The sequence below is a fragment of the Nanorana parkeri genome, unplaced genomic scaffold, assembly GCF_000935625.1.
Source record: "Nanorana parkeri isolate BGI_ZX_2015 unplaced genomic scaffold, ASM93562v1 scaffold1113, whole genome shotgun sequence".
Lineage (NCBI taxonomy): Eukaryota > Metazoa > Chordata > Amphibia > Anura > Dicroglossidae > Nanorana > Nanorana parkeri.
Window position 1 is genome coordinate 286,357 of NW_017307381.1, and position 24,201 is coordinate 310,557.

General features: G+C 43.2%; 1 protein-coding gene across 1 annotated transcript in view; it reads left to right on the forward strand.

Moving 5' to 3' along the window:
* LOC108796423 (UPF0505 protein C16orf62-like) overlaps positions 1-24,201 on the forward strand; it is a 503,129-nt gene that overhangs the window by 208,344 nt on the left and 270,584 nt on the right. Inside the window, exons 13-14 of the mRNA XM_018567896.1 lie at positions 7,104-7,197; positions 7,503-7,580. Of these exons, the coding sequence (XP_018423398.1) occupies positions 7,104-7,197; positions 7,503-7,580 (172 nt within the window). The remainder of the gene's footprint in view (positions 1-7,103; positions 7,198-7,502; positions 7,581-24,201) is intronic.

Below are 24,201 nucleotides of genomic sequence, written 5' to 3' on the forward strand. Positions count from 1 at the left end.
TCTCTGCTTCATCAGCTTCTCTTGGGGTCCCTAGGTGACTTTAGGGGTCCTGGAGACCCCTGATGTCTCCATTAAGAGGACCTGTCATGTAAATTAGCTATCCCATAGGGGGCTTCTTAGCCCCCCATGTAATAGCAATAAAATTGCGTGTTATAAAAAAAAATTAATATAAAAATGAAAATCATAGAAAAATAAAAAAGCATAAAAGAAATTAAAAAAGAAAAAACATTTTTAAGTCCCCGCCCCCCACATACACACGTAGATATGTGTCGGGTGCGCCTACGTACGAAAATGACGATTGCGCCTATTGTGCCGCACATTTTACATATCGCCGCATTTAGGTTCCTCCAAGCCATACTCATTCTAGTCATAATCCGAGCCATGGCAGGGAGGGCAAGATCCTGGTGTGCTGCCATCGATGCACCAGGAAAGGAAAATTACGGAAGGTAAGTATACAATTTTCAGTTTCCTGGGGCATCTCGGCAGCACACCATGGGAATTAGTGATCACACAGGGAGGGTAATGCCAAGAAAATGTATTCAGAGACTTGAACAGCCAGAGGCAAGAACATTTTTCCCAAAATTCACAGTGGTAAGGAGTGCCGGGTTCACTCTATAATGATTGATGAATGTATTCCTGGAGGACCAGCTGATCGTCTCAGCTGATTTTTTATTGGAGTATGCCTTTCTGATGAGTTTCACCAACCATGCTGCTATAGTACGCACAGAGGCTGTGCTACCCTTCTTGCATCCCCAAGGGATGACGAGGAGATTATTCACCAGCCGAAAAGGTTGTGTTGTGCTGATATATGCCTATAGAGTGCTGGACACATCAAGTGCGTGTGGCGCATCTCCGTCATCCGTAAGCGTTGGGAGAACGATTTCCGGATCAAGATGGAACGAGGAGGTAACCTTTGGAAGGAAGGGTGAGTCCTCAGAACAACCCTGTTGGAAAAAAACGTGCAGAATGGCTCTGTGACAGTCAGAGCGTGCAATTCGGAAACCCGTTTAGCCGATGTAATAGCCAGAAGGAAGGTGGTTTTGAGAGACGACGCGGATAGAACTTTGAGAGACGACTCCAGATGCGGATAGAACTTTGCCAGGCGATTGTTGACACTTGGTGCCTTTTCCGCCCCGTTTCCATTCTTCCATGATGAGTTCCTTTATCTCATTCATGTAGGGAAAGGTGGCCAAGGACTTTTTCAAATGTGGAAAGTAGCGTCTCACCTTCGCTCTGTGGCTCCACAACCGGGTCCTCCCAGTCAATTGCCTCCTTAACCGCGGCAATTAATGGTTCCACCAGGTTGAAATTAAAGCCGGAGGGGCAGGGAGGTTCCCCTGCGTCAGACATCTCCGATTGTGTGTCGGCCTCAGTGGGCTCAGTAGGCTGTTGGGATGTGGACAGCCCATCCAGACGATTATACTGGCCGCCATCCTGCCGACAGTCCTTGAATGACTGCATGAGGTGAGACAGCGGATTTGCAGGTGGGGTTGGTGCTTCCCGGGTGGCATTGGTGAGGCAGGACTGGCAGACCAACTTGTCTGTGCCTGATTGCCACATACCCAGCAGGCCTTGTGTTCAGGATGATGGCGGCGGTGTGAGCGGTGAGAAACCAACTCTCTGTGCTCCCGCCTGGAACCACTTCTTCCCCTGGATCTGTACCGTCTGGGTTATTAGGGCAATCTCGAGGGAGGTCTCTGGTGCTCTTCGTGAGGAGGGCTGAAATCACAACAATTGTCATGAATAACCTACCAAACTGTCTCTTTAAAAGGGTCACACTTACCATACCCTTACCTATGAGGGGGAAGGGTCTCTCATGGCAGCCTTTTCAGCCATCCCTAATGAATAAGTAGGGATATAGTATAATGCTAAGACAAGGTCACATAGAGCAATGAAACAAAAATACCACAAAAGCAAAAAGTCATGCAAAAGAACTTACTGGACCAGATCTGACCAAGCAGAGGACCCGCAGGAGTTGAGCAGTTATTCGTCCGACATCTGTTGGGGGTGGCAGCCGATGCTGATGTGAGGATTCCACATGTTTTTAAATAGGAGAAGACGCCGGCGCATGCACAGAACGGTCTAGAAGCAGCGGGCGCCATCTTGGGAATGGACGAAGCAAGTGCGCATGCGCGAGGAGCCGCCATCGCGCTTGCTCAGCCCTGGAGATACTCACCTGACCGAAGAGAGGAGGACACGGGCGGGGAACTCCCATTGGCGGGGCCTCCGTCGTCGACGTGTTTTAAAGAAAATAGGAGAAGGCAGAGTCAGGGGCGCGAGACACTAGGAGGGGATGGTGTACAGAAAAGGCTGCAACGGTGAATGGCATCGTTGGAGCAACGTGCTCACCCTGGGATAAGGCTTGTTTAAAGCCATGGAAGCAGGGTCATCGGCCCAGGGGAGACTGACCCTGTCCGGAAAGCCGCAGGATGGCAGGTAAAAGTTTTACTGGGAAAGAAAAAAAAACTAACTCCAAGCAGGAGATCACGGTCCCATAGCGAGGACAGAAAAAAGAATGAGTGGCTCGGAGGAGCCTAAATTTATCACGTGTCCTGTGGGTTAAGAAGGGCGGATCTATATATACATATATTTGGAACATGGAACAGTGGTGAACCTTCCCAGGAGCAGGCGGCCAACCAAAATTACCCCAAGAACGCAGCGAAGACTCATCCAAGAGGTCACAAAAGACCCCACAACAACATCCAAAGAACTGCAGGCCTCACTTGCCTCAGTTCAGGTCAGTGTTCATGACTCCACCATAAGAAAGAGACTGGGCAAAAATGGCCTGCATGGCAGAGTTCCAAGACGAAAACCGCTGCTGAGCAAAAAGAACATAAAAGCTCGTCTCCGTTATGCCAGAAAACATCTTGATGATCCCCAAGACTTTTGGGAAAATACTCTGTGGACTGACGAGACTAAAGTTGAACATTTTGGAAGGTGTGTGTCCCATTACATCTGACGTAAGAGTAACACCGCATTTCAGAAAAAGAACATCATACCAACAGTAAAATATGGTGGTGGTAGTGTACATAGATTAAAACAGATGCACTAATTTCAGGAGCCCCGTAGCCAGTGCTCCCTAAAAACGACTGATACCTCCTAACGTTTGAATTCTTATCTAGTCTAGTATCTGGAAACGTATCTGTACTTGTACCAAGTAGGGTACTTGGTATCTGTGCATCCCTAATATAAATATATATAAGACCCCCCTCAAAAACTATGGTTTAAATCAGTGGTTCTCAACCTGTGAAACCTCAGGACCCACATTTGTTCTTGGTCATTAAGTCGCGACCCAAGTCGCACTGCAATGTAACGCACGGCATTAGTGTACCGGGTGTTCCGGTGCAGGTGTACGAACTGTGGGTGGGAGTTGCGTTTGGCGTGCCATTCAAATGAATGGCAACACAACACACCTCCCACACCAGAATGCATGATAGGTCAGATTGTGTGGTACAGTGCGTAAGCAATGCACGTATCGATGGAGCTCCCTCACGGCCATAACCTATTCCATCCCACCTCAAGCTGACACTTGGTGCCGGGCAGCATATTTTGAATGGCTGCTTGGCGTGAGAACTGAGAGTGTTGTGCTAAGGACATGAGGTGCAGGGCATCATGACCTCACCATAGCACCCTAAGAGAGAGAGGAGCAGGGAGGAGAGTTTCAGGATGACATCAGCTCTGTGTGTGATCGAGCGGAGGATCGGTAAATATCTGTGATATTTACTGATACAATGTGTGCAGAGCAAACATGGGAGTGATCAGCTGATCACTCCAATGTTTGTAAACATAGTTCTATGTGTCCCCAGTTATGCATGAACAGGGAGTGCTTTACATTACTTCCTGTTCATTCATGAGTTTCTGAATGGGGAGAAGCACTCAGTACAGAGGCTTCTACCCATTTATAACTGGATGGTAGTAAATATTTTACTATCTCCAGTTTCTGAATGATTGGGGAACCTCTGTACTGTGCTTTCCATCCATTCATTCAGAACAGAGGCTGCAGAAAAAGAGATTGAGGACTCTGTTTCCTCAATTTCGTTCTCTATTTCAAAAGTGTGCTTTTATCAATTTAATTGTGTATTTTTATTGGTTTAATAATGATTTGATAAAATTTTTTGCAATTATCGCAGGACCTACAAAATTAGTAGGGAAATTGCAAAAATGGTGTGGTCAGCAGAGGTTTAAAGTGTTCCCGAGGGCTTGGCAGTGAAAGGGTTAAAGAAGAACGCCAGGCAGAAATTGTATTAACCCTTGCAGTGGGACTATCCTCGCACTACAAGGGTTAACTGCTCGTTTATGCCTACGGTAAATATTAAAAAAAAGTTATACTCGCCTGTTCTTCCCTATGGGAGGACACATCTGTACGGTGTCAAACGGACACCCAGACTTCACATCTATGCAGGTACGGGGGCTCCGCACTTGGACGCAGAGAGGGTCCATCAGACACGGATGACACCGTACAGCCGCGTCTTCCCATAGAGAACAGGCTGCTGCGCGCAATCACATGCAGCACCTCTCCGCCCGGGATCAACTGTTTACAGGTGTGCACGCTGCATGGACGCGTGCTCCCAGTGTGAATGAGGCCTAATACACACACACACAACACTTAATACGCATACACACAACACAATACACACACAGCGCACATACAGTACACACAATACACACGCAATACAGTACACACAATACACACGCAATACAGTACACACAATACAGGACACGCACACACAGCATTACTATGCAGCCCGCTCATAGTTCAAGAATCCAGGGGAGGAAGAGAGGAGAAGGCTGAGACAGGGAGAAGAATCCCCCCACCCTGCTCCCGGCCGGAATGTATAGTGTACAGGAGAAGCTGTGAGTGCAGGAGAGCTCCTCATACCTGCTGACAGCTTGCCTCCCCCGTCCTCTGGTCGTATCGTCTTACTCTCTGCTGAATCTCTGCCTGACCTTCTAGGCCCCTCTTCCCCAGCGCCCTCAGGTGCCCTGGCCGTGCCTGCAGAGGGAGAGGGGTATAGTCCACCCTGGCTGAATAATATTATATGCCCCCCTAGTATCGGCGCTGACAGGATGTGTGGAGGCAGACTCCCCTTGCCCGTGCTGTGATTCCTACTGAACCAGACTGAAAGACCATTTAAAGGCTCAGGAACCCTTTGCAGGTGTTATGGCTTAATTAGCTGATTAGAGTGGGACACTTTGAGCCTAGAATATTGCACCTTTTCACAATATTCTAATTTTCTGAGATTGTGGATTTGGGGTTTTCATGAGCTGTAAGCCATAATCATCACAATTATGACAAATCACAGCTTGAACTATCTTGCTTTGCATGTAATAAGCCTATCTTGTATATTAGTTTCACCTTTTAAGTTGCACTAGTGAAATAAATGAACTTTTGCACGATATTCGAATTATTCGAGTTTCACCTGTATGTCCGAATATACGAAACATTTATTTAGGCACATAATAATTTGTTTGAGAATGTGCGGCAGCCATGTTGGCCACCGGCGTGTTCTGTGAATGCGTGCCACCATCTTGGAGGCAGGGAGCATGACGTTGCATGACGCCATGCATGCGTGGCATCAGGTGACGTCACACACCGATATTGGCCCCACCATCTTGGTGTATACACCAAGATGGCGGCGCCCAACACGTGCAATGTTGTATGACGTCATGTGCCCTGCCTCCAGAACACGCCAATGGCTGAATCCAAAATAGCATAAAAATGTGTTTTGTTTGATGAAACAAATGAAAACTTTTTTAGTTTTCGTTCATTTCATCTGAAATGAATTTTTAGTCTTCGCACATAATATGTGTGTGAGGGGGGGCAGTTTTCACTTTTTTAAAATAATTTTTTACATTTTTGTATATTTTTTTTTCATAATTTTCTATAATTTTTTTATTACACTCAGTACAGAGGCTCCTCCCCATTCATTCAGACACTGATGATAGAGAAATATTTACTATCAGCTGATTCTGAATGGGGAGGAGCCTCTGTACTGACTGCTTCTACCCATTGAGGAAATCTTGAATGAACAGGCAGTAATGTAAAGCAAAATATTATATTTCTAGTTGTTTCTTTGGGTCAGGTTTATACAGAGATCTTTAGAGTGACTTAAACACAGTTATGACTAGATGGTGACTAGATGGGGCTGAGGTGCATCAGAATAAAGGTTTTTCTGATTCTCCTCAGCTCCATCTAGCGGCCATAATGTATCATTACATTGTTACATTTGAAATTACACTTTATGTGTAAAGAAAATATAGAATAAATAAAATAAAGAATGTTTTTGTTTTTGCATCTATTTGCACAGAACAAACATTCACAGAAATTCACAGGGCAAATGGCTCTGAGATTTGTTTGTATATAGGCTCCTAAATCTTAATGGCTGAAATAATTTAAACCAAGCTCTTAGTGTACAAGTTAGCATATGAAGCCACAGAAAGCCCTCAAAAGTTTTATAAAATATTGGACAACAACTGTAGATCTTCAGCAAAAAGAATTCCCCCCCCCCCCCCTACACATGTTGGACATGCTTCGGGTATACTGTACAAAAAAATTAAAGGCAATCTACTGTAGTGTCATACAGAAAAATGCGCAATTAGAGCTGCAGGCTCCGGTGTTGTCTTCCTGATTTGACATTGCTGCCTAGCGAGTTACTGACCTGAAACACGCATACAGGAACAGAGTTTAGACTTTCCAAAGTTTATGGGCTGTTCCAGGTCAGTGACCCGCTAGAGTTCTTATTGAGGGGAATTTATGAAAACTGGAGCAGACAAAATCTGAAGCAGCTGTGCTAGGCAACCAATCAGCTTCTCGCTTTCATTTTAAAACCTTAACTGAACAAACTGAAGAGCGAAGCTGTTTGGTTGCCATGGGCAACTGTTACAGATTCTGTCTGCTACAGTTTTCATAAATTCCCCCCATTTTGTTTCCTAAACATGAAACATAACAGCCTTAAAAAAAGCCAGCAATGGCAGTCTTTCTGTTTCTGTCTTTAGAGGTTTGGCTTAAGAATTCATTGGGTGATGCATCTTGCTAACATGTACCAAAATTAAATTCCACTCTGTTATTTTTTTTAATGTTCTTTGTATCCAATTTCTCTTAGTGGAATATCAGAGAGTCTTCATCGGTTAACCTCCATGATAAAAGGCATTGGAGACCCTCTCGTATCTGTGTATGCTCGGGCATACCTCTGTAGGGTAAGATCAATACAGACAACTTACTTACATGTTTAGTCTTTTAAAGGAACCTATGGCGATAAAAGGGGAATGCCCTTGCTAAACTTTATTGCTGTATTTTCTTTTTCTTGTATGAATGAAGAATCTTGAGCAGTCATTTGGAATTTGTAAATCTACTAGGAGTGTTCAGTAAGGGAATTTACAATTTTAAAAACAAATCAGTAACAGCATCTTCTCTAGTTCTTTCCTCAAAAGTTCCTCTTGACGGTGTTCTATATAATTAAGGCTCCAGATAAACATGTAAAACACTATTTTCTCTCTTCAAGGTGGGTATTGAAGTGGCTCCACACCTCAAGGATAATCTGAATCAAAATGTTTTTGACTTCTTACTAACCTTTAAGCAGGTAAGAAACAAACGGGTTTATTTAATATCAAATAGAGCATAGCTGAGTAACATATAAAAGTCAGTTACAACATAGAATATATCTATATATGTCTTGACTGCTGCAGACTGATAAAACATTAAATCTGTTTCTGACTTTATGGTGCCATGGTAGTTGAGTTTTGTAATTATAAATGGATGGTCTCACACACCTTTACACCTCCTATAATGTTCTTGGACAATCAACGTCATCTTTGACACATTTCATGATTAGATGAAGGTGACCTGTGACAAGTGAGTTACCTGTGTGGCTTCAAATGCAGAGTTGTATGTATGTGTGTCTGTTACTTACACTAATTAGAACTAATGAAGCTGCTGGATGACCAGCAAAACATCTTCAATAGTACAGAACAAATCTAGTTGAAGATGACTAGCTATTGCTTGCTGTGCCATGACCTAGAGCATTATGCATTATTAATATGCTTTACAATATAAGGAAAACATTACAGTTACAATACAAATCAAGACAAGATGGTATGGAGAGCCATGCCCGTGAGCCCTTACAATCTAAAAGGGAGAGTAGATAAATGATACCTTAAACAGAAATAGTCTTGCATTACACATTTTATACATTTAACGCATCCAAACTTTTATTTGCTTTTGCAGTTAACTAATATTCTCAAGTTTTTCATCAGTTTTCCCAACTTTATTCTATTCAATCTAAAAGGGGCAATGTCATAAGTGTGGCTCAAGTTCAAAAGTCAGTAAGAAACTCTGAAGGGACAGGGGGTGGCTATTGGTGGAACTTGGCTGTTAGAGTCATACCCAGTAGCAAAGCGAAAGCAAATTGGAGATGGAAGCAGAATAAGCTTTTATGTCTACTAAGGGTAAAATCTTAGACAAGGAGACCAAAGATAACCCTGAGGAAGCTGCAAAGCTCCACAGCGGAGATTGTAGTATCTGTCCATAGGACCACTTTAAGCAATACACTCCACAGAGCTGGTCTTTATGGAAGAGTGGCCAGAAAAAGGCCTTTGCCTACAAAAAAAAATAACCAAACATGTTTGCTGTTCACCAAAAAGCATGTGGGAGACTCCCCAAACATATGGAAGAAGGTACTCTGGTCAGATGAGACTAAAATAAAGCTTTTTGGACTTCAAGGAAAACACTATGTCTAGCGCAAACCTAAGACCTCATCACCCTGAGAACAGTGGTGGTGGTGGTAGCATCATACTGTGGGGATGTTTTTCATCAGCAAGGACTGGCAAACTGGTCAGAATTAAAGGAATGATGGATGACACTAAATACAGGGAAATTCTTGAAGGAAACCTGTTTCAGTCTGCCAGAGATTTGAGACTGGGACAGAGGTTCACCTTCCAGCAGGACAATGACCCTAAGCATACTGCTAAAGCAACACTCGAGGGATTTAAGGGAAAACATTTAAATGTCTTGGAATGACCTAGTCAAAGCCCAAACCTCAATCAAATTGAGAATCTGTAGCATGACTTAAAGATTGCTGTACACCAGCAAAACCCATCCAACTTGAAGGAGCTGGAGCAGTTTTGCCTTGAAGAATGGGCAAAAATCCCAGTGGCTAGGTGTGGCAAGCATATAGAAACATACCCCAAGAGACATGTGTGCAGTGCTCAATTGGGACATACACCCTGCTAACACAGCACACCATGGCAGGCCTACTCTCCCCCCTCGGTTAGTGATGCCGTGAATGCAGATAGTCAGCTCGCCTTCTCCAGATCGTGCTTCCACTGCTCATGATGATCTGCTACAGTGTATAGGCAGAATGCTTCACAAAGCGCCTCAATCTACTTCTGAACAGATAACGGATTATTTATCTTGTGAAATCCGCAAACTTGGACAGAGAACTGCATACCTGGAAACTCGCATGGACACAACGGTTGCTCCTGTGGATTACCATGAACGAGAACTAGATCAGCTCCCTGATGTCAACCTTCACCTAATGTCAAAACTGGAAGATTTGGAGAACAGATCTCATAGATCCAATCTCTGCTTTCATGGAATACCTGAATCTGTGCTGGATCTGCAAGCTACCATTATAGTCCTGCTCCAGGAACTGATCCCCCTCTGTTCCTGTTGATTGGTTGGGAATTCAACCCATCCACCGCACACTGACTAAGAAACAAATGGATGGCCCTCCCAGGGACATAATAGTTCATTTCCTTTACTTTCGGACATGCAAGGCTGTCTTAGAGGCTGCTCACAACAATCCGTCTCTTTCCTACCAGGACTTTGACTACCAGGTTTTGGCATACTTCGCTCCAACCACCATAGCCAAACACTAGGCCATGAAGCCTGCATTATCTTTGCTATAATACCATGGAATCCTGTACCGTTGAGGCTTCTCATTTTGCCTGTTTTTTGCCTATAAAGGTTGTTCCTACCAATGCACCACTCTCTCTGAAGCCTCGGCACTATTGTCCTTATGTTTGTAGCTTTCTCCTCATCAACGGGATGGAACTGACTGGATCTCTGCCTCTCTACACTGAGACCCACCATCTCTGGCAACTACTGCTTCACGTGATGGAGCTCATCGACGTTCTCCAACTTCCCCAACATGATATGCGTTCATGGTCGCTTTTGGTTCTCCGTGATCCCAGGATTTAATCCATCTTGCACTTACTGTTCCCTTTTTGAATATAGTGACTGGTATTAGTAAGCAATACTTGTTAGGATTGTAACCTGCACTGGTTATTGGGTATACGGTTTTCTCCTATCCTTCTTACATAACAACTATTTTGAACTATTTTACGCTTTACACATGATTTTATGGGTTATTGGCACGCGTTGCCAATCCTAAGGGGGGCACTAATAGGTTTTTCTGAGTCATACTCATTGGCACTGCACCCTATCTCCTATTTGATCCTTTCCTGACCCTTTACATTGTCTAGGTGCTCGCTGTGTGACTACAATCATTTTCTTTTTTTAAACTTTTGAGCCCTCTTTCGATGTCCCTCTTTCCCCTACCTTTTGGGATGATCACGTGTTCTATCATTGTGGATATTCATGTTGTGTGTACTGTCTTTAGCTATTCTTTATCTGAGAAGTTTATCTATGCTGTTCATTTATGTATTGTGTGCCCTGGCGGGGCTGCCACTGAACCCCCCTGGTACGCTTTTTATGGTTGGGCTGTGCCGATCTATTGGACTTGTTTGGCTTGCCCACTGTGTTCAGTCAGAGGATTTGTTGGTTTCCTTTTCTTTCTCCCCTTCCTTCACTTCCACTTTTTCATCTCCTTTTTGCCCCCCCCCCCCCTTCCTTGCTCTGTACCCTTACCCACTCCTGGACCTTTTTGATTGCTGGACTGCTTTATGATTTTGGCGAGCAATGGCTTTCAGACAATTCTTATCTCTTAAATTTGACATTTATTTGCAGAAGACGCACTTCTCCCAATCCTTGGCACCTACATTTTTTAATCAATGCTTCCAGACTGTATTCTTAGCTAGTGCCCCAACTAAACATAGAGGTGTCCTCATTGGGTTTAACCACACTGTAGCTTTGTTTGCTGTAAGGTAATTAGGGACTCTTTAGGACGTTACTTGTTGCAGAGACTGCTCCTAGACCTGGAGGTAATGATAGTCAGGTATTACGCCCCTAACTCTCGTCAAATGCTCTTTATAAAACATCTCCTGCATGTTGTGGAGTCGCATGCCAGTGGTTCTTTAATTATCTTCAGTGACATAATATCTGAGCATAGACAAATCAGGTCCACATTCCACTCTCTCTCTCCCCCTTATCTGACCCTTTTCGTGCACTGATATCCCATCATGCCTTGATCAATTGTTGGTTGATGGTTTACCCAAATAACATTTTACTCCCTTCCCCACAATATATTTTCCAGGATAGATTATATCCTCCTGTTCCCTGCCCTCTTGCCTAATATTCTTGACTCCTCCGTTTTGCCCTTTCTATGGACTAGCCATAGTGGGGTGACTATGACTTTATCATCCTTGTGGGCAACTAAATCTAATGTCATTTGGCTTCAGAATGACCTTTTACTTAGTGATGCAAGTGGATTCATTATTATCTAAAACACCACACCCGATGTTAATCCCATGACCTTGTGGTAGGCACATAAGGACTTCATTCAGTTGGCTTCTTCTCTTAAAAGAGAAAGATTGAAGTGACTTCACAAATTAGAAACTGAGTTTCAGACGTCTTCTGCCACTTTTCAATCTCAACCCTCCTCGTCTAATATCCTCAGATTGAACAAGGTTACGCAATAATTTAATCTGCTACTCTTCTAGTCTGGCTGATAGATTGATTTATGCGCCCAATGCCTCAGACTCCTATCTCAAGAGCAACAAGCAAGACTCACTCATGGCCCGACGCTTGCGACATTCCGATATCACACATAAGCCACTACAGTTATGCACTAGATCTGGCACTCTGACCAGTGACCTGTAAAAATAGTTAATGAATTTGAGTGACACTTGTCAACTTTATATTCCACATCTGCTGCTGTGTCACCTTACCTATTCACTGACCTCTCCTTGCCCACAATGCCCTATTAAATCCCTAAAGCAGGGGTGGGGAACCTTTTTCCTGCCAAGAGCCATTTGGATATTTATAACATCATTTGTGGGCCATACAAAATGATCAACTTAAAAATAAGCATGCTTTGTTGGGTAAACATTTAATTAACTCGCCTCCAATGTGATGGCTGGAACAATTTCTCATTGGTGAGCCATTTGATGTTAGCTGGTATTGTTGTTGATGCTACTTGCAACTGCTTTTTCAGGTTTGCGTCAGTCAGTCTGGAGCGCAGTTGACTCTTTGTGATGGTAAGTTTTGAAAAAAACTGCTTGCAGCAGTAAGTTTTTCCCAACAAAGATGCATATTTCATTGCATGTCTTCTCAGTAGGAAATTCACCATTGCTTATGTAACATTTGTACAACTCAAGCAGTAGAAGGTGGTTGTACCTAGCTTTCAGCTCATCATTGCTTTGCAGCTGAATGATTTTGTGTTGTAGTTATAAGGCACATAAGCTGGTTCCACATTGAACGGTGTAGCAAAGATGCTCAATTCCATTGGTTTACTATTCACTTCCTTGAATCTTGCATTAAATGCAAGATGCATCAATTCGTTTTACACATTCACCAGCATATTCAAGTGTCGTAGAAGGCTTTTGTTCTTCCAGAGTGGGGAAATGCACCATGTTATTCCTTAACAGTTGCACTTTCCACAGCCTTAATTTAGCTTCAAATGATTTCATATTTGAAAGCAATGAGCTGAGAAGCTGGTTTGACAAAATGTATGCATGACAATACTGTTGACATCACTTTGTTTAGCCAACAATGACTGTGCACAGATACTTTCTTGGTGTATGATGCAGTGGCATATATTAAATCACTTGGATCAAGACAGAGAAGATTGAGTTCTTGACAAATGCAATTAACCCTTTTTGTGTGCCAAACATGGCTGGAGCTCCGTCTGTAGTAAGGCCACTTAACTTTTCAAATGCTAACTCAAGTTTTTTCATTGATAAAATAAGTCTCTTAAACAAGTGCCCACCTCTTGTAGTGCCATACATGGGAACGCAAATGCAAAAGTATTTATGTCCGTTGTCTCGTTACAAGCCAAAAAGAAAAAGTAGAAATCTGCAGAATCCGTCAAGTGTTTTTCAATATTTTGTGCTGTTACTAATCCGATCTGAGACGGTTCTCTGAGACAAACTAACACTCTAAAACAATTTTACTCTGTCTGGTGCCAACAACTCCGCAGCAGCCACCATGTACTCATTCACAAACTCCCTCTAGATGAGGCCTCAGCTTTTTTTGCAAATAGCTCGCTCACTACATAACTCGTCTGAATAACGCTGTCTGTCACAGAGGCCTAGTGAAAGCTGCTTCTTTTGATGCCAAACTCTGCTGAAGAGCATTGATTTTATCCAGACACATTTGGCCTCCTAATTTATTGAGTTTTGCATGTTTTGAGATATAATGATGCTCCATATTGGCTTTTTCATTACTGCCAATGCATCACCACTAACTAGGCACATAGGTTTGCCTTTGACTTCAACAAAAAAACTATCATTTGTCAATTTTTCAACACTCTGCAAGATCAACACTGTGCATCAACTTTTCTTTTCTTTGTAATCACCATTTGTAGGATGTCACAAACTAGCGTCCTCCCGTTACCCTAAGCTCAGTATACCACAAGCTACAGCTCGCGGTATACTGAGACGGTGAAGCGGATCCTGACATCGATGTCGAGATCCGCCCAGCTGCGTGAGTGAGAGCTGGCTCTGCCTATCTAGAGGCAGAGCCAGCTGTACCCTCCCCCGTCCGTTCTGCCAGTCAGCGCTGACGGATCGGAGCGGGGAGGGGGGAATCCAGCCCCTCCTCTGTCACGGCAGAGAGCCGTGACAGAACTATGAGGTGAGTGGAAATCACTCATCTCATAGTTCTCCTTTAATAACTATCCAGTGTATGTGTTGCCAGTTTTGTTCATTGTTCTAATCCTGAATCCTGGATTTGGAACATATCCAACGTTCTGAGAGTGAAGGTATGTTGCTGCTGCCACCAGTGGCGAATGTATCTGTGAAAAGCATGCACGGCCAGTGAAATTGATCCTCCAGTACACCTCAGTAACAAACCCAACCCCACCTGTTCTCTATCAGCAACTCCTGCAGCCTCTCACCTTTTTGGGCTTGTTTACACCAATTACTTGTTTACACCATGCCTTCCAGCATGGTTAGCTGCTGGAACACACTGAATTGCATACAAAACTCCCCCTGTTTTTTGGGGCGGAGGGAGTGTGGAGGTGCATTCAAGTCAATGGCACCGCAGCCACACTCTCCTGCCTGCAGTGCGATTGCCCGCACCCGAACGCGTGGTACAACAATGCCTGTGTTCTGGTCCAGCGTGATCACAAAAAATGCTGCTTGCACTATTTTTTGCGATCGCACTGGACCGGAAAGCAGGCATTGTTGTGCCACATGTTCTGGAATCCATCAGGGCTACTGGCTGTGTACAGTTATAAGGAATCATCTTAGTTAGAACATCACTGAATGACATATCTAAGGCAAGAGGGAGAATGGAATGTAGATCGCATTGTAAGTGGAATTTATTTATAGACTTATTACTGCTCCAAACAACGGCGCAGAAAAACAATACATACCTTAATAATTCAGAGCTGTTAAGTACTTCAGATTGAAAAATGGCTTAAACAAGGAAAGCACTGTTTATTAAACGGAGAACTGCGCTATCCGCCAGAAATATATCTTTGCTACTCTCTTTCATAATTCATCAAACTGGGTATCTAAGGTCCTAGAAATAGTCAGGAAGCATCACAATGTTCTTACTTTATACTTTTTAGGATATTATCAATCTCAGGTTGTAGTCTCTGGTGTAGATACTGCCTGAGGGATTAGCACAAAAAGGGGGCTTCAAATAAACCGATATAATGCAATCCAGAGGTGGGATATGGCAACAAAAGCAGTGATCACTTTCTATTTTTCTGCCCATTATAAGAATCCTGGTCAGATTACACTGGTTACTGCTCACACTGATGGTTTTCTCTATGATAATAAATAACATGCAGACTCACCTCAACAGCGGGCAAATTTCTCTGTCATAAGGCAGGTACAGCCTGTCAGCGCAGGCTGAGCAGTTTAGGTGCTGCACGGGGAGGGAAGGGGCGGAGCGGGCTGAATGTGCCCAGCGCTGCAGCCGAGGAGGGGTGGATCACCCCTTCCAGTCTACAGGTCACTCTAGGTGAGCCGGCTGCTGGCTTGGAAGGCCAGACCAATCGATCCCGCAGGCTGGACGCTCCCCACCCCTGCCCTAAGGCCTAACATGAAACCTGGCCCTGACGGCTTCACTCCTTCATATTATAAAATGTCTACGGAACCTCTAGCCCTTTTACTGTTTCCAGTATTTAACTATATTCGTACTGGTTTCAGTCTACACCTGGAATCTCTATCTGCCATGATTTGCATAATACTTAAGCCTGTCACTGATGACACCAATTGCACTAATTTCTGGCCTTTTTCACTGCTAAGCATTGATATAAAATTACTTGCCAAGATCTTGGCTAAAAGGCTTAACAAAGTCATCATTTCTTTGGTACACAATGATCAGGTTGTTTTCATGCCTTGTAGGCAGGCTGGAGACAACATCCACTGGGCATGCCTCTTGGTGCAAGCTGCCAGAACGCGGAATGTTACCATGATGCTCCTTTCCCTTGACATTAGAAAAGCATTTGACTCCCTTTTGTGGTCCTATCTTTTGGTGCACTTGAACATTGGGGCTTTGGTTCCTATTTTCATCAACTGGATCCAAGCTTTATATGCTGATAACTCGAGTGCAACCCCCCGGCACATTAAGACAGCAGCCTATGCATCCTTACATTAGCAGCAGCCCTGACCACATTTCTCAGTCTACCCCAAAACCTGGAGGCATTTCCTCGCTATGAGCAGATCACACATTAAGTTCACCTTTCTGTTCTTAGACACGAAAATTGGTCAGATGTGTGGTGTCTTGTGGAGCTCTGGTAGGTGTGGTGTCTTAGGGAGGGCTGTGCATACTAACACAATGTAAAACCATCCTGTGCCGAGCTAAATAAATACAATTCAGTGAAATATGTGATGAACAATTAAATATATGAGCATATGCTTTTAAAATATAGCATATCAAAACATGAAAATATGTGAACAAAGTGAAAACACAAAGTTCAATGTGCAGCAATTAAAATTGTGCAAAAAAAATGCAAGGGATAATCCACCACCGGATAGACCCAAACTTCCAAGTAAGCAGTTGCCACAGAATCCTGACAGGCCTTCACCTCCACCCAGTGAATGCAAAATTGGAACAGTGCTCACCTGGGGAGATAGACCCACAGAACTAGGTCTAAAAGCGCGTTTCCCTTCTAAATAGGAGAGGCAAGCCCGTATGACTGAAGACCAGGTGACCTCCTCAGCTTGCAAATAACATCATCATTTCAAAGGGAAATAAAATATAAAGAGGACATAGTGTGTACTGTCCAAACAAATGCAATTTATTAAATAAAAGCAGGTACTCACAATGTCACAGGTGACACAAGGCATAAAACAAATATCCAATGGACACCACAGTACAAATCTATGGGCTTTGCGCGACTTCGTCAGGAGGCTGGAGCATCAGACGTCTCAGGACCTATTTAACATCACAGGATTGCCGTATAAACTGCAGTATGAGCACACTCTATGTACCGTATAAACTGCAGTATAAGCACACTCTATGTACTATATCCATGCAGGTATTGCTGCAAACAGAGAATATGCATAAGTGGCTAAAAAGTAAGCATGAGTAGCTAAAAAATATATATATATATGCCAGCACGAGCAGGAGGCGGGGGAGTGGGACAGGAAAAATACATATAAAAACAATCCATCATGCACATATACATGATAGTGACAATATTAATAAATATAAAATGTAATAAGAAAAAATAAATATATGGTAATGATAATACATATATAAAAAAAAGTGTACATGAGGTATACGAATATAAAATATCTATGGTCAAAATATCTCCTACTAAGAACTAACCTAAGAAAAGGGAGAGAATGGGGAAGCCTACAGCACCTGGCATTTCCAGGTAGTCTCCCATCCAAGCATCGACCAAGCCATAGGCATAAAATAGGAAGGGGGAGGCGGATAAATTAGGCATTAGTTATGAAGCAATTAAGATAAAATTCTGCATTCAGTCCATTAGGTTTCAATGAACCAGCTTTAAAGATCCATTTGGTCTCCTTTTTTGCCAGTTCCCGTCGCCAATTACCCCCTCTCCAGTGTTTACATACTTTTTCTATTCACCAAAATTGTAATAGGCCAGGATCTTTATGATGTACATCCAAAAAATGTTTAGAAACAAAGTGATCTTTATACTGCCGCTTGATATTATACACATGTTCCTTAATTCTAATACCTAATTTTATGGTGGTGCGACCGATATACTGCAGCCCACAGGGACATTGTAAGCCATATATTACACCCTCCGTATCGCATGAAATAAACTCTCTAATATCTACTTGAATATTACTGGCATGGAGCTGAAAAGATTTTCTGCGCTTGAAATTATTAGGAACATGTCTCCATGCGTAAAAACGCCTGCAAGCATAAAAACCAACAGCGTCAAGAAATGTCACTGGGTTCCTGTTCCTAGGGGACCACAACACCCCTGGCTACAATATCTTTGATGGCATAAACTTTTCTGTTGACAAATTTGGGTTTAGACAGAAGTATTTTTTTCAGTGATTCATCTAACAATAAAATCTTCCAATGTCTAGCAATGATTCTCGCCACATCCCTATATTGGGCATTAAAATCTAGAAATAAGGCAACAGGCAATAAGTCTCTATTACTAATATCAACCTTATTAACAATAAGGGTATTTCTTTCTAATTCTGCCACCTTCTGGATTTCTTTCTCCAAAAACATTAACCTGATAACCTTTATGAGCAAACCTCTTGAGCAAAAACATGTGTTATCAAGCGGGGGTATAAAGATCCCTTTGTTTCTAAACATTTTTTGGATGTACATCATAAAGATCCTGGTCTATTACAATTTTGGGGAATAGAAAAAGTATGTAAACACTGGAGAGGGGGTAATTGGCGACGGGAACTGGCAAAAAAAAGAGACCCACGGGCTTGCCTCTCCTATTTAGAAGGGAAACGCGCTTTTAGACCTAGTTCTGTGGGTCTATCTCCCCAGGTGAGCACTGTTCCAATTTTGCATTCACTGGGTGGAGGTGAAGGCCTGTCAGGATTCTGTGGCAACTGCTTACTTGGAAGTTTGGATCTATCTGGTGGTGGATTATCCCTTGCATTTATTTGCACAATTTTAATTGCTGCACATTGGACTTTGTGTTTTCACTTTGTTCACATATTTTCATGTTTTGATATGCTATATTTTAAAAGCATATGCTCATATATTTAATTGTTCATCACATATTTCACTGAATTGTATTTATTTAGCTCGGCACATGATGGTTTTACATTGCGTTAGTATGCATCGCAGTGTGGATGATTGCACTGCATGTGGGATAAATTTAGCATCTGTTTGGACATTGAGCAATTCGGAGTTGTGTTTTATACCTTTTATAGTAACAGTATGTGTATTTTCTTTAGTTGTAATCGGACACAGCAGCCTCAACTACTCAAGTCATCTCAGCACAGAACAGGGGGCGGGGTGGACATTACATCGGCTGAAGAAACATACCACTGTACCTATTTATCTCAGCCTGTTTGTCTGCAGGGATGGTGGTACCATTTGTCCGGCTCCCCCCACCACCAGCGCCCCCAGTTGGCTGCTTGACCTTCTTGTACACTAGTGCTGGCCCTGCCCAAGGGTGTCGGTTAAATTTGCAGGATATTGTTCGGTTTTCTTACCCATTTCCAGAGGAACGCGACAAGATTGTCCACAGTCTTCCCTGCTTTTTGCGCTTGTGGTGGAACCACTGGCACAACTCATCTGAGACGATGATATAATTGGCCTTCCTTTAGCAGGACATCATCACAACTTATTCTCTGCACAACCTTCTCTCCATTTTAGAATGCTTTGGTGAACTTTCTGACTTGAGGATTAATCCAACTAAATCTAAGGCCTTTAATGTGAATCTCCCAGGCCCAGTGGTATCCACCCTTTGCAATTCCTTGCCTTTCTCCTTGGAACCCCACCACCTGCGTTACCTTGGCATACACCTTACTCCCACCTACAATTCCCTATATGAAGCAAACTATCCATCCTTGTTTACCCAACTTTCCCTCCTGCTCCGCACTTGGGAAAATTATTTGTTATCTTGGTTTGGGAGAATCGTGGCCATTAAAAGGACCTATTTCCCCAAATTATTATATCTCTATAGCGGGCTCCCAATCTCCATTCAGACTTATAGGTTTAAAGGGGTTCTAAACCCTCCGTTTTTTTTGCCTATAGCTACTGCTAGCAAGCAGTAGATATAGGCAAGATTTTTTTTTTTTTAAAACCCGCTTTAACTAGGTTTAAACTTAACTCGTTATCGCTGCGCTCCTGCGCTGAGAATCAGGAACTACTCGTACGGCCGCAAAGGATCTTGTGGTGGGCGCATGCGCAGTTCCGATTCTCGGCCGGGAGACGAGCAGAGACGCAAGGTAAGTCTATGGATGCGTGCGCCCGCATGCAGACACCGCTGGATCGGAGGGACAGAGCAGTCAGCGCTGGAGCGGAGGGTCGCCGCACCGCTGGAGGGACAGACGAAAACATCAGGAAAGAAGAAGAAGATCGGAATAAGAGACATCATTTAAGGTAAGTGCTAACATTAACATGGGGGGGAGGCAAAACATTTTTTGACTTTATTGTCACTTTAAGATTTTACAGTGCCAAATTCTTCAAGTTATTTGGCAGAAACTTGTCCCACAGATACCATGGCACACCCTCTTTTATAGCAAACCTAGTAGTGGGTTGAGAGTTCTTCAAGTTTTTTATTAGTATGCCGCCACTCAACGTGTTTCCTTATCAATATACCACACTAATACTGATTCCCCACTGTGGGTCTCCCTCAAAGCTCTTCACTGTGACCCATTGGCTATTGATAACCTCCTTTGGTTACTTTCTTGGTTACTTTCTAAGGATAGGTCTAACTTGAGTAATCCTATAACGGTCCACTCTCTTAAACTGTAGACACACACAAATACACGAGTGGTCTACTGTCCCTGCACTGTCGGCTTCTTTCCTTTATTAGGAATCTGTCCTTTTCACCTGGTTGCGATGGCCAGCATGCATTCCGTCACGGGATTGCAGGAGATACGATGTGCATGTATACGGCTGATGGGCCAAAATCGTTTCAGGATTAAGGGATTCTTATTGCAAGCCTCTGAACTTCTAGAGTTAAGCACTTCCTCTCTTCCCAAGTCCCTGGTTTTCCCTACCAGAGCAACATTCACTCCATTCGAGAGGGTTTGCAAAGATGATCAGCATATTTTGGGCATAGTATCTTTTGCTATATGGTCATTTGATTGCTAGAAAATTGTTTATGCCTCATAAATACATGTCGGTATGGGAGAAAGATCTCAGTGATCCCAGTGAGGGGGAGATCTGGAATTCTATTTGGGAAACAAAAACCTGCTCCAAGAGTATACAGGCTTTCTAAAGCAACTATAAGTTGATTTATAGTTGTTACTTGGTGCCTAGTCGTTTACAAACATTCATCCTGGGATATGCAGTCTTGTGCTTTTGGAACTGTAGAGTAGTGGGTACAGTCTTTAATGTCTGGTGGCAGTGCCCGAAAGTCCAGACCTTTTGGACTCATGTCTATGGCTTTCTCTCCCAACTCGTAGGCACCCTGTTGCTGGCATAGCCTGCTAAGGCTCTGCATAACCAACTGCCAGACGGCCTTTTACAAAGCCAATACAAATTTACACTACTGTGCAAAAGTTTTAGGCAGGTGTGAAAAAATGCTGTCAAGTGAGAATGCTTTCAGAAATGAAAGTGTTAATAGTTTATTTTTATAAATTAACAAAACGGAAAGTAAATGAACAGAAGAGAAATCCAAATCAAATCAGTATTTGGTGTGACTACCCTTTGCCCAAAGCAGCATCAATTCTAGGTACACTTGCACACAGTTTTTGAAGGACCTCGGCAGGTAGGTTGTTCCAAACATCTTGGAGAACTAACCACAGATCTGATGTGGATGTAGGCTGCCTCAAATCCTTCTGTCTCTTCAGACAGACTCAATGATGTTATGATCAGGGCTTTGTGGGGGCCAAACCATCACTTCCAGGACTCCTTGTTCTTCTTTACACTGAAGATAGTTCTTTGGCTGTATGTTTGGGGTTATTGTTCTACTCCAGAATAAATTCGGGGACAAACACACGCCTCCCTGATGGTATGGCATGATGGATAAGTATCTGCTTGTATTTCTTAGCATTGAGGGTGCCATTGATCCTGATCAAATCTCCAACTCCATTGGTAAAAATGCAGCCCCAGACTTGCTAGGAACCTCCACCATGCTTCACTGTTGCTGCAGACACTCATTATTGAAAACACTAGCAGTAAATACAAGGATTTCACCAGCACACACTTGGGAATTCAATTATCAATATTGCATTGATATATTTAGTGAAAAATGTCACCATGTCATATGGTGCTAACGTTTCGGATCTTCACAGAGATCCTTCATCAGAGCACCTCAGTGACTTCTGTGGTGCTCACGGTGACCGCACGGATGTCACTGTGACACTCTGATGAAGGATCCCTGTGAGGGCACGGAACGGTAGCACCATATGACATGATGTGACATTTTTCACTAAATAACTATATCAATGCAATATTGATATTTGAATTTCCAAGTGTGTGCCGGTGAAATCCTTGTATTTATTTATTGTATTTTCTCAACCTAATGATGACATCTTTACTTGTATTGATAACTCTGGACCTTATATTGAGAGTTTGTTATGACCACTTCTGAATCGGAATTCCACACTTTGAATCAACTACAGACCTTTAAGTTTCTTTAAGTGTAATATAAACTAAAACCAAAAATTAAAATATATTGTAGACCACCAGTGCTTAGATGAAGTAGCTTTTTTTTTTGTTCAGCCTCATTTCCCTCTATTTTCGTCCGGTAATTGTACAAATAACACACTTCCTCTTCTAGGGTTGCTGTGCTCACTCACTCCGCTGTATCTTTTTAGGGAGCCATGATGGTCACCCAGACTGGTCTTCTTTCTTTATCTCTATTACATGGCAGGTGGGAGGATTGGTAGTTTAACCCCTTCACGACCCATGATGGTATAATTCCGTCATGGGTCTTTAAGGGGTTAACAGACTCCCAGCAGCTTTTAGCCGCCAGGACCCTGTTTTTATTTGTAGAGCCGGCGCTCGGCTTTACAGTAGAAGCAAATCTGGCGACTCAGCTGTCACCAGAATTCTTCTACTGGCCGGTTAAGTGACGCCCCCTTCCCCCCGCCTGACACCCCCACCGTGTTTACCAGGCTCCGCTGCCCCTCCTGCGGGCCCGGTACTGGCATCTCTGGTGTGGGCAGGAAGCTGGTTGAGGAGAGCTGCGAACGTCCTTTCACCAATCTCCTCCCCGTTCTATGGGACCGGGAGCAACGCGTATTGCATCACTTCCAGTCCCTGAGCTGTCATTGCTAAGCTGCTGAAGCTGAGCAATAAGCTATTGATGTGTGATCTGCACTTCAATAGCTTATTTAGAGTGGAAAGGTGATACTAGGGGACATTTGGACCCACAGTATCACCTTAAAGAGTATCCATCATCATTAATATATGCTATCACATGAGGGGCTTGTAAGCCCCCTATGTGATGGCAATTAAAGTAAAGTTTAAAAAAACCAACAAATAGTTTGAAAAATAATATAAAATAAATAAAAAAATAATTGAAACAATGTCCCCCGCGAGCACACGGGTCTTTATGTAAACACGCGTCGGGTGCGCCTTTGTACGAAAATGATGATTGCGCTACACATGTTGCACACACGCCAGAGAGAGCAATAATTCCGGGGCCAATATTTACGCGTATCTAAACTGATGACCTGTAGGGGCTTTTAAAGCGTGGTCTATGGACTTTTTGGGTTACTGAATTTTGTCGGTTTCATGGACGCACACAATTTTTAACCTGGGCATGTCGGGTATCTATTTACTCGCTGTAACATCATCTTTTATATTTTAAAAAAAAATGGTTTTATATAGTGGTTTTTTAAAACTTAACTGCATTTTTCACAAAATGTTTGGGTTTGATAAGTTGCGGTAATGTCGTGCAACATACAAATCTGCAACTGCCACCATTTTATTCTACAGGGTCTTGGCTTTCAGAAAATATATAATGTTTTGTGTTTTAAGTAATTTGCAGGCCTAAAATGTGGATTATAACATGTAAACAAAAAACGGAAAAAAGGCTTTGGTCCTTAAAGTGACATTAAAGTCAAAAATATGTTTCCCTCCCCCCAATGTTCATTAAAGCATTTACCTTAAATTATGTTTCTTAATCCGATCTTCTTATTTCCTGTCGTTTTCATCTGTCCCTCCAGCGCTGCTGCGGGTCTCCGATCCGCGCTGACTCCTCTGTCAGCACTTCCTGTCCCACGGTGTCTGCATCTGGGTGCACGCCACCCATATACTTACTTTGTGTCTCTCCTCGTCTCCCGGCCAAAAATCTGAACTGCACATGCGCCTGCCCCAAGATGCTTTGCGGCCACACGAGAGTTTTCAGATTTTTGGACAGGAGTGCGTGGGGAAGAGACAGGTAATTTTAAACCGCTTTTAAAGGAGAACTATGAGGCGAGTGAAAATCACTCGGCCTCATAGTTCTAGCCGACCTGTGACAATGAAACTCACAGGTCTAAGCGTTTTTTTTCTTTTTTTAATGTTTTTTGTATATATCTATTTTTTGTATATATATATATATTACATATACAGGGCTTGAAAAATCCACTCGTCCACTCTTCTGTGACGAGAGGACGGTGGAGCCCAACGAGCAGCTTCCTGGCCGGCCGTTGTAATTACACAGCCGGCCGGGAGCATTACATTCAAGCGATCGGGCGTCTCTAGAGACGCTCGATCGCTTGTATCAGCAGCTGTCACTGCCGTTGCCGATCCCAAGATCCGCTGTGCCCGATGCGGCCGGGACC